General features: G+C 44.6%; 1 protein-coding gene across 1 annotated transcript; it reads left to right on the top strand.

Moving 5' to 3' along the window:
* The first annotated feature begins 607 nt into the window (after positions 1-607).
* Positions 608-11,115, top strand: LOC142564264 (uncharacterized). Its single transcript, XM_075675199.1, has 6 exons — positions 608-765; positions 3,672-3,825; positions 6,208-6,335; positions 7,412-7,506; positions 9,666-9,749; positions 10,864-11,115. Exons 2-6 carry the CDS (start codon positions 3,700-3,702, stop codon positions 11,013-11,015), a joined length of 585 nt encoding a protein of 194 aa, XP_075531314.1. The 5' UTR covers positions 608-765; positions 3,672-3,699; the 3' UTR covers positions 11,016-11,115.
* The last annotated feature ends 1,090 nt before the right edge of the window (positions 11,116-12,205 follow it).

Raw genomic sequence — 12,205 nt, forward strand, 5'->3', positions numbered from 1 at the left:
GTTCTCGATGAGAAGCAGTCCTTCCCTTCAACAACGTCCTCAGCGTGGATAAGTTGGACGACGGAATGGGCCAGCTACCATCTAATTCAAGCCCGACTCCAATCTTGACAACGGGTTACGAGCGGTGGGATTGACCTCCCCGTACTTACATTGGATAGTCGTCGTAGATAAGCCTATCTGATATTTATTTATTCTATACTATATGATAACTAGCACAGTTCGCGAACAAACGAGGTGGCGTATAAGTGAGCCACAGATATCGCTTCGAAACTTGAAAAACCAATGGCATCAAAACGCAAGGAGCACCTCATCCCAAGGAAGGAGCAAGGGGAGAACGGGGTGAGAGGGGTGGGTTAGAACAGAACAATTGGCGACAGTACGATGTGAAGAAAGAGTCGGCTTTAAACTGTCAGTTGTGACGAATAATCACTCCTCTTACTTGACGGTCGCAGAATTGGCGCTGACGCCTGAATGCCGCCGTAGGCCCTCCATCTGTGCGCCTACAATGGCGGGCCTCTATTCAGGATGCCTCCTATACGTTCCTGCGATCGTAGAAAAACGAAGCTTTTAGAGATCAAGGTTTAAGAGATCACAGACCATTGTGATTCAGCAGTCGTCTATAACGAGTAGTTAGTGCAAAACAAAAACATAAGAATGGTAGTACACTTGGAGACCGATCGAAATAGACTTATGTTTTGTTAACACGCCATTCAATAGGTAGTGTGGGCTTGGTACAGTCCCCACTGGGACGTGGCGTTTCCTACGGTAAGTCACGAAATATTATGGTTACTTCACTTGGGGTTGTGGTGTACTGCAAAAGTCTTCAAAAAAAAGAAACTTATCGCGTTCGTTACAATTCCCAAGAAATAATAAGAGCTGTAAATGGTATATGAACGAGATTTAGAGATGCTGCTGCGTCTGCAGCAGACACCCACCATCGACTTTGTAGCTTGCCCTGGGACAAAGACAGTCGGAGAAAGGGTATAGTGAGAGGTGCGAACTTAAGAATTGACCAACCTAATGACCATGAATGACGGACCATGGGCAACATGTTCTATAAGTGTCTTTTTTGTGTCTTCATGAAACTGGCTTGCATGCTTACATTTAATTTCATTCTAAAATTATGGCGCGTGGCTACACAAGCGAAAGAAAGAAACACTTCAGCCTAGTGTTATTACATTTTGATCCCGCCCACTTGATACGGGGGAAACTGAAAGTGAATACACTTGTTTCTTACACTGTCAAGAAAACGCGAACAGGAGTCTGTATTCATAAAACGTTTCAAACATTGGGTACAGCATGCACTGAGTGGTCTCGTGAATGAATACCTACGGGTAATTGTCCTCCCCTTTTTAATAGTGCATGGCGGATTTTCTGTGCACCATTTGAGCGCAGTAGGTAAATAGAAGTTGTACAAGGACCTCAGTGATGCCATGCTTCCATACCCATGTATCGCTTAATGCGCAGTGGAGGTCAGAGACAAAATGCACTGAAGAGAGTTAAAACAATGCCTAATAAATAACCGAATAAATCTTTCTTTATCTTCAAACTGCGTAGCAATGCTCTTTCAGAGCAAACCTGGCTGGAACAGAAACACTTGCTGGTACATTGGTCCCATGAATACTTACTTCGAACGAGACCGGCAACGATAGAATGTGATTTCCTTCACTGTTGGGATCCAATACTTTCATGGAACATCTTCGTGCGTACCATCAATAAACAGTTACCTTTAGAGCCACGGGGAATAAAGTACTTACAAGTTCACAACACAGGGAACGCAAATTATGACGTTGCCATTCTCCTAGGTCTCCAGTGTATATGGAAGACACGAATCCAGGTGAGGCATGCAAACGTCAACATAGGTCCTGCGCTCGATGTTTTTATCGAGAGTGTCGCATATGTAACAGAAACAGACCGGGAACAGTGTGAACCCACTGTGTGGATTAAAGTACTTGATATGATGATTGAACTTTAGAAAAAAATGAAATAATTTGTCCATCGCGTAGCGGTTGTCACGTGTTCTTTTTTCACCCATTTCTGCGAGCTTGTTGTTGTAATGGGCCAAACGAAGGCAATAAAGAGCAGCAATAAAGAAATGCAAGCATGCGAAGCCGTACCATGTATAAGAAACCTAAGTGGCGCTACAGCGTCACTTATTAGTGTAGTCTACATAGAGCGTCACATATAGAGTCACGTATAGTGCCACTTGTAGCGTCACTTATAGCCTCACTTATAGCGTCACTTATAGCGCCAGTTATAGTGTAACCCGACGCTATAGCGCCGGATTACACTGTGCCTTTGGAACACGTGTGACTTTGGTTCTATTTCATCCACCGCCGGAGGAATTTGTTAGGATACTTTTGTTCAAGGTCTCGGAAAACGGTTAGACAGACACCCATCAGACCGTGGGCGAAGTATTCTAAGAATGCTAATTACGACAATATTTTATATTATTTTGTATTTTCTGTTTCTCTCTTCGCCATGTGCTTCCCTTCACAGTAGAGGCATGCGAAAAGTACAAATTTTGCGACCGAATCGAACACGAATCAAATAGAGCCAGAAGTGAATCGCATACTTTTCGGACAGTTTTAGAGTAATCAACAGACATTTTCACAAATATTATTTGCCAGGTTCACATTCCTATCGTTTATAACGCTTGTAAGTTGACTTTGTTATTCTGCACGTTATGAAGCGTTGTTTATTAAAACACAAATAAAGCATTCGGAACAGACAGACAGTTTGTTCCCATGCACAGGACTGCACAGGGCGCTTCGGAGAGCGCCATTGATCGCTGTACAGCCTACATATAGCCTGGTTTAAGATGCATCGTCTCATGTTTTAAGACTGCGCTATGCACGCAGGGTTAAAACTTATCCTGTTTTTGCTCCACTCGTATGGCTGACTGAGTACAGCCTAGGAGATTGAAGTATTCGAAAATTCGAAAAAATATTCGTTTTTGGGAATCCTGTTCAATTGGAAGACGGAATCCAATAGGACGCTATTCGATTCGTTACCTGAATGTTTCGAACATTCGCACACCTACTTGCAGCTTTAATTTTAATCTCAATGTCTCTCCTTGCTCCTTATTTTTCGCACGGACGCAATTCCCAGATATCCTGCTATTCTCCTCGTATTTCTCATATATATATATATATATATATATATATATATATATATATATATATATATATATATATATATATATATAATGAAGAAAAAGAGTGTACGGATGTTGAAATCACGCTGGCCCCAGTAGTAAAATTAAGAAAAAGGGTACGAGGTACGTTGAATAAGCACAGTATATTGGACTGCGTTTCGGCTGGTGGACCAGCCGAAACGTCCGTTTAATACACTCTGCAAAGGCTGTCCGCCAGCAGAAACGCAGTTCAATAGAGTGTGCTTATTCAACGTACGTCGTACCCTTTTTCTTCATTTTACTACTGGGGCCAGCGTGATTTCCTCAGCCATAACTATATGTATGTATGTATGTATGTATGTATGTATGTATGTATGTATGTATGTATGTATGTATGTATGTATGTATGTATGTATGTATGTATGTATGTATGTATGTATGTATGTATGTATGTATGTATGTATGTATGTATGTATGTATGTATGTATGTATGTATGTATGTATGTATGTACGTACGTACGATCACTACGCACAGGGCCCCCGTCAGAGGATAACGTCGAGCCATGAGCATTGCGACAAAGACGCTGCTGTTGGTCCTCTTGGTTGAAATGAGCAGCGCAAGGTACCCCGAACACTATAAGGACCGCTGCAAAATGGTGAAGAATGAGGAAGAGTTTGATTGGAACAAGGTATCGGACTCGTTGTTGTTTATTCGCTTGCGATAGCCTTGTTTTTAGCATAGTCTTATAGCGCACATAGTTCGTCAGAGCCTGGACCAGCTCTGTCCAGAGGCGGCAGCTGTTTTTTTTTTACAGCTGCAGAATTTTCGACATGTTAACACTAGCCTAGTGGTACTACACTGACGCTGCACTCGTTGAACATGAACTATTTCGAGTCACAATAATCCTTACTCCACTGGCATGCTGCAGTAAAGACGTCTCGGTCCATCGTGAAGCGGTTCCCGCCTAGGGAACCAATCGAGGCTATACTGTTCTGGACGCTTGCGAATCCCCCATCATATATTGTCCAATTCCGCAACTTGAGCCAACGAGACAGGCCGCACAGCAGCCCCGTGGAGCCAATCAGAGCTCACAAGATGGCGGATCCGACAACATGGCGGAATCCGCCATTGTCCTGAACAGGACACCCCCGGAAGGTTTCGAATTCTACCACGTCGGTTCAATTTCTTCGCGTTGACGCTTTTATCCAACACTATGGAAGGCAGAGCCACTCTCCGAGACCAATCGGAGTAGACATATGAGCACGAGTTGGACAATATGGTTGAATTTGAAAACGTACAGAACAGCTTTCGTTGTACGCGAGGAACGCGGTTAAGACTGAGTCTTTTGTGGCGAAACGTGCAGTGATTTCGCTTTTCGCAACAAACGCCTCTCACGCTCTCCAATGAGAAGAGATGTCTTTCACAGCGATGGCTGCCAATAATGCTCGGAGCGATGTTAAAGATGAGCGTTAAGCAGCGTCGGTGAATTACACTTCTGCAATATACCCCAAACATTTCAGGTTTACCTTTAGTAGAACGTTGGGTAGCCAGAAAAAAATAAAGACAAATATTTGAGACGCTTGTTTTCGTAGGACTGAATAGCATGTGGAAAACTCGTATGCTGGAACCATCGCTTCCCGAAAGGTTCGTTTGGTTAGATAGTAACTCGCTCGAAATGGATGGTCAAGATTAAATTATCGACGACAATAGGAGTCACCTTAGATATGCTGTTTAGCTTGAAGAGAAAACTTCAGCTTGGTGCCAATTCCGGCGCCGCCTATTAAAATAGATTTAAAATGAAGAACTACTTTTGTGACACAAGCCCCGTGACTTATTTCAATGAAATTTGTTGCATTTGGGCGAGAAAGGTGAATTCCAGTGACTAGAGGAAGCATAATTTTGTTTAGGGTCTGAGAGTTCTTTTTTACCAAGACTGCCAAAAATCGCTAAGAAGCACGAAGTTTGCAAGGCAGTAACTCTGCGATAAAGCAAACATCACCGTTGTGTAAACGGTTCACGTTAAAATTTCTAAAGCTCACAAACGTCACATGTGACATCGCAGGTGACATGAATTTCTTATAGTGTTTAGAACGATATTTCAAAAGTTGTACTCACATATTTCACAGCGGTACATATTATTTCAATTTGATCTTCTTTAGACGTGTTATTAGGTGCAGTTTACAAAATTGCAATACTTTCTTTTTCATTGCTGAGTTACAGGTTTGTGAACTGGGTAGTTTGGGTTTTTGAAATATTGAAGATTTTCAACTAAGCTTTATTGAAATATCAGTGGCCTAGCTAGAAGGAAATCTGCTCCCCGCAGAAGCTATATGTTCACTTCTTTTATTTGTGACAACTAGTGCTTATCAAGTTCGGTGTATTGGTGGCTCAGAAAACCGATTTCTCTTTTCCCATGTGTTAAGCTAGGAGCCGTCGAGCTACCTCTACCGCTTCCTCTTCACTGCTTTTCATTATTTAGCAATATGAGTGCTTCTCGGCTCATGCGGGTTTAGGTAACAGCAGATTGCCCTTCTTAAAGTGTTATTTTCCCGCTTTTTTGTCATTCAATGCTACCAATTAACTCGTGCTCACAATGTTGTATATAGCTCCTGTATGTGCGTAATCCTTCTTTATTTTAATGCGTACACTGAAAGTAAGCACATGGCGTAACCCTTGGAATGGTCCACGTAAAAATGCGACATGAATGGTTTATCAGATGTAGTAGGATGGACCATAATCAGAAACGCACGCTTGTACATACGCAGACCATTATGAAACCTAAGCAAATTCCCAGATCATGGCCGATTTTCCTTCCACGTCCCGCGTTTCTATCAAAATATACTTGGTTTTGCAATACGTTTCAAGACTACTTGTCGTGCTCCTAATTGTTCAAAGTACTTGTTGAAACTTCTTGGTGGACTTTTCAGCAAAATCGAAAGAAAGAATAATAATATTTAGACGTGTGTAGCCGCTTTCGTGTGTTGTTTCAGAAGAAAGATGGTTGCAAGAAAAACTGGCAAAGCTTCTTTCATATCTTGGCTTTTTCTGCGCTTCCCTCCACTCTCCGCAGTTCGTTGGAAAAGAGTGGATGCTCGCGCTCGATGAAAAGGTAGGGATCAAGGGATACAGGATGATTGGGTGCCCGACGTTAACATTTTACCCGAAGAAAGGATACCGGCTGCGCAAAGAATACACGACGTAAGTTGAACGTGCTTCCCAGCGGAGAGCCGCCTCTTCATTTGACGATTAATTTTTCCTTTGCGAGTGGCCCCGTTTTTCCGTATCAGGTATCTGGATTTCTACATCGTTTTTGGTGGGCCGATCTCGGCGATGGTGAAGTCGAACAATTTAAGCAGTCCAACGCTCTTCGTACACCGCTCACGCGAGGGGTGACACGATAGAGCTCCGAGCGCAGTGACTATATACACTCTATTATTTACCCTTAATCACTCAGGAACATGTTGGAGAGTTTTAGGTTAGTGGCCTCGTGTTCTTGCGTACGCAAGCAGCTTGCGTGCCCTTATCTAAAACTCTCTATTAGGGAGTTTTAGATAAGGGGGGGAGATGGAGGGGCGGGGTCGTGACATCTGTTGTCGGTCTTCACGCTCTTGTGGGCTCAGTCTGTGTTCTTTCGTGCGCCTGGCGGTTTTCCTCCCACAACGTTTGGATGCCGCTTGCATGCCCTTTAATCTAAAGCTCTTTGCTCGACTTCTACTAGAGGTTATAGTACCTTCCAGCTTTCATTTGCGTGTTTCACTAGACCAGTCATCGTCGCTCATTCGTTTACCAATTTAGCGTTGCGGAGATGCCGGTGAGATGCAGCGCTACTTGTTAATATTGCAAATTCATTATAAATAAATAAATAAACAAACAAATAAATAAATAAATAAATAAATAATTGTTTAATTAATTATTTGATTAATTAGTTTCATTTGGGCGAGAAAGGTGAATTCCGTGACTGGAGGAAGCAGCTTGGAGAATGTTTGTCATCGTTGACTGTCTCCAATGTGTGTAAGCTTCTTTCGTGCTTTCAGTTTTCATTGTCCTGCGCAGAGGAGCAGCAGGTACCAATAAAGGCGCCAACCTTTTCCTAAAATTTCATATAGATAAGAAAAAAAAACAGGTAACAACTTGAATGCTAAATAAAAAAATTATAAAGGTAACAAAGAGGGCGTCTCATACGGGAAAACGCCCACGTGCGTAATAATGTTTTTAATAACGATACTAATTCCTAGCCGTGTCAAAGAACTCAGCTGCACAAACATTTTCTGCAGTGACTCTGCTGATCCGCACTACACCGCGAGGGAGAACGGTACCCTTAAAGGTCACCGCTTCGTGTTAATGGAAGAACTTTGCACTATTTGTGACGGTAAGTTCATTCCTGATGTGTGTTTGTAGTACGAATACTAGCGGTTCAGGACGAAAGGACGGAGCCCCCGTACGCGCAAGTAACGAAGACGTTGTGTGTTTGTAGTACGAATACTAGCGGATCAGGACGAAAGGACGGAGCCCCCGTACGCGCAAGTAACGAAGACGTTGTGTGTTTGTAGTACGAATACTAGTGGGTCAGGAGGAAAGGACGGAGCCCCCGTACGCGCAAGTAACGAAGACGTTGTGTGTTTGTAGTACGAATACTAGCGGGTCAGGACGAAAGGACGGAGCCCCCGTACGCGCAAGTAACGAAGACATTGTGTGTTTGTAGTACGAATACTAATGGGTCAGGACGAAAGGACGGAACCCCCGTACGCGCAAGTAACGAAGACGTTGTGTGTTTGTAGTACGAATACTAGCGGGTCAGGACGAAAGGACGGAGCCCCCGTACGCGCAAGTAACGATGAGGTTGTGTGTTTGTAGTACGAATACTAGCGGGTCAGGACTAAAGGAAGGAACCTCCGTACGCGCAAGTAACGAAGACGTTGTGTGTTTGTAGTAGGAATACTAGCGGGTCAGGACGAAAGGACGGAGCCCCCGTACGATCAAGTAACGAAGACGTTGTGTGTTTGTAGTACGAATGCTAGTGGGTCAGGACGAAAGGACGGGGCCCCCGTACGCGCAAGTAACGAAGACGTTGTGTGTTTGTAGTACGAATACTAGCGGGTCAGGACGAAAGGACGGAGCCCCCGTACGCGCAAGTAACGAAGACGTTGTGTGTTTGTAGTACGAATACTAGTGGGTCAGGACGAAAGGATGGAGCCCCCGTACGATCAAGTAACGAAGACGTTGTGTGTTTGTAGTACGAATACTAGTGGGTCAGGAGGAAAGGACGGAGCCCCCGTACGCGCAAGTAACGAAGACGTTGTGTGTTTGTAGTACGAATACTAGTGGGTCAGGACGAAAGGACGGAGCCCCCGTACGATCAAGTAACGAAGACATTGTGTGTTTGTAGTACGAATACTAGTGAGTCAGGACGAAAGGACGGAACCCCCGTACGCGCAAGTAACGAAGACGTTGTGTGTTTTTAGTACGAATACTAGCGGGTCAGGATGAAAGGACGGAGCCTCCGTACGCGCAAATAACGAAGACGTTGTGTGTTTGTAGTACGAATACTAGTGGGTCAGGACGAAAGGACGGAGCCCCCGTACGATCAAGTAACGAAGACGTTGTGTGTTTGTAGTACGAATGCTAGTGGGTCAGGACGAAAGGACGGAGCCCCCGTACGATCAAGTAACGAAGGCGTTGTGTGTTTGTAGTACGAATACTAGCGGGTCAGGACGAAAGGACGGAGCCCCGATATGCGCAAGTAATGAAGCAATATGTTTTCTGGACATACTATCCCGTGTTTCTTCTAGTTTTTTTTGTCGGGGGCAATATATTTTATGGGGAGGGTAGTGCCACTACGTAGCAGGAGGAGGTACAGGAGTGCAGGCTGTGGAGACGTTAGCGCCTATATAGGAAAACAAAGGATGCGAATGGAGAGTGCCGTATGACGTCATACAGCTATAATCGTCAAGGCATACCTCCTCTGACGTCATTCCTCCGTACCCTCTGAGCCCATCTGCCCGTTGGCTCGCGGAAAATAGGCGCTGGTTGGTTGCCGCATCTTTCAACGCATTGTTCGATCCTTGGCAGCTCCACGATCCTCGATTCAAATGTCTTTTCCAACTTCATGAAGATCATGGTTTATTGGCATCCCCTTCGAAACGGGGCTGTCACAAGTAGCCATCTAGCCTGACTGAGCTAATCGGATAATCTGTTAATTTTTATTTAACCAAGCACTTTGTTGCCCATATCTCCTTAATCTTTTTTATCTTCCTGAAAACGTCGGCATCAGCCTTGCATAGTTATACCGGGTGTTTCGGAGAACACTTTCGAATTAAAAGAAATTGTCTGTGGCAGATAGCAGGCAGTTCTCGTCGATGAGCTGGTGTATACTCGAAGAGGCGGACATAACTTGCGCAAAAGAAATGAAATGCCTAATCAATTATACACAAAAATAATTAATTAAGTTTTTAATTAATTACATTATGGCACAGTTCGCAAGGCGGATGTTTGACGCGTGACTGTTTCTCCATTAATTGCATTGCACAGAAAGAGACGTGACAGAATACGTGGAAATCTTGGGCACCGATTATGAAAACTGGGCCGTAATAGGGAACTGCATCAAGAGCGATGGTAAGTGGACTTTCAGAAACGTTCCAAGCCAATTCAGATCGAGCGCGGGCCGAGCAGGCATTTGCGAGAATGATAATGCAGAAATTTCGGCTGGTTGAAAACGACGTTATTCGGTGTTTCTACAGTGGTTTTATGGAAGCGGAAGTACGGCAAAACCGCAAGTATTCGCGGAAAACGAATACCAGAACTTTGTAAACTGCATCTGCGAAGCATCGGAAGCGGGAAATTTTGTTGTATGGGCTTGAGGTTTACGGGAAATCAATAAGATATATATATTTAGGGATTATTGTAACAGTCTTACTCACATATTAGTGGCACATATTATAGTAGTGGCCTTAATAGGTTCTCCTTAAAGAACTGTGGTGTTTATTTTATGCCCGAGTTAGAGAGCTGTGTCAACTTGATCTTCTGATTTGGCGTTATCCAACAATTTTTGTTTAAAGATGTGTGGTATAAGCAAACATATGTTCTCTGCTTTCAGTAAGCGTGTAACTTTTTCTTTTAAATGCAAGAAACCTCATAATATTCTGTGCAGTGCAGAGTGAGCCATAGAAGTTTCCTTTCCCACATGTTTCGGCTGGAGTTCCTCGAGTAGAGATTCACCTTAACAAGCTGTTTTACGTAACTTGAACCGAGCTTTCATTTTGTTAAGTAGGGCATCTTAGGCTATTACGACCGAAGGCATATTGTGGGTCGCCTTCCTATGTTCCTCGGAGCATGCTTTAAGTGCTATTAACAAAAATAACTAACTTCAGTTAATCAAATATTTTAGATATTCATCTTGAATAATTTCAGCCCTGCTATATGCGTTGTAGTACATACGTTTGTGTGTGCCTTCGAATAAAATTAGTTGTGAGCTTAGCGCTGTCCTGGTGTGTTCCTGCCTTCTGTCTTCGTCATCTTGCGTTGCCCGTTTAAGATGTTCAACCGGTACCAACTCGCCCAAATGTCGATCCTTCGAAACCTTGACGTCGCTGTAAAAGCTCTGGCCTTCGGGCAAAAAAAAAAATGTTTCTGCGTTTGCGTGCACGTGCAGATATACGCGTGCACACCCTCTCAAATATTGGCAGGCGCAACGCGAACTCACCTTTCCCTGAAATCTCTTCTTTTACAGACGAATGGTATCAAGTTTTTACCATTCTGCTCAAGAAAGCCAACTTAAAGAGCGTTCCCGGCGGCGTTGTAGAAAAGGCCAATGACGCACTGAGGAAGAAAGGAATCAGGCTCAAGATCAAATGGTCGACGACGAGTTGCATACTGGACTGACAGCCAGATGCGGAAGAAGATGGCGCGACAGTGACGTCATCAGGAGGCCGGGCAACTTCGCTCTCGCGGCGTAGTAATAAAGCAGTGGTGTACCTGCACAGTCGTTGCACCGGAGTTACCAGAAACGGCCGTGGTGGCAGAATGGTGGCACCGCGGCGTTCTGCTTTCCGAGCACGAGGACGCGGGTTCGATTCCCAGCGTCTGCGGTCGCACCTTGATGGTAGCGGGGAAGCGACATGCGAAAGCCCTCGTCTATTCAGTTCAGGTGGACGCGCTATAAGACTCCCCCCCCCCCCCTGGGTGTTAAAAGTTAATCTGGCACACTACTCCCCCAGGGCATCCCTCGTTGCCTCGCTGTACATATTCGGTACACGTTGCACTACCCCCAACTAGTTTCAGCCGTGCATTGCGTGGGAGGCTGCCTTCGAGCGATTGCGCACCATTCGACAAGTTGGTTTCCCCATGCGGTGATTGGTAGTCGAGCTCCTCGGTGTACAAGGTGAAACCTGTATATGACATAGCCACAAGGAACTACAGCGTTTGAACTAGAAAATTACGGCACGAATAAAAAAAAATTGATTGTAGCGCAAACTGGCGGGGCGCTTCTCGAATCGCGAGCGGCAGCTTAGCGCTGCCCTTGATAGGAAACGCGTACGATCATTGCGTTCTATCGGCATTAGCGTACGTGCGATAAACTTGGAGGTTAACAAAGAAGCCCGAGAAGCTAAGGGCCACGCGACAAGCGATGGGACGGAGAACAATAGAAGTTAACGCTGAGAGACAGGAAGACAGTGTTGTGGGTTACAGAGCAAAGGGGCTTTGCCGATGTTTTAACGCGATAGCGTTAAGGAGCTCGTGTCGCAGAAAAGCCGGTGTCGTCGGCGTCGGCGTCCGCCGTGAGCGATAAATCACGGCAGGCACTTCATAAATAAAAAGCAACTTCCAAGATGGGCTGGGTGGGAATCGAACCAGGGTCTCCGGAGTGTGAGACGGAGACGTTACCACTGAGCCACGAGTTTTTTTTTTCTTTATTTCCAATGTGCCAACACAAAATAGAGAAACCAACACAAAAATGTTAAATGCGCCAACCAGTAGCTTGTTGACGCGACATTGCTAAAAATGTTTTAATGACACTAGGTCATTAAGTACAGGATACCATGTTGGCTGTTCGTCCTGGAACTGGTACACAT

Source organism: Dermacentor variabilis, chromosome 11 (assembly GCF_050947875.1).
Source record: "Dermacentor variabilis isolate Ectoservices chromosome 11, ASM5094787v1, whole genome shotgun sequence".
NCBI lineage: Eukaryota > Metazoa > Arthropoda > Arachnida > Ixodida > Ixodidae > Dermacentor > Dermacentor variabilis.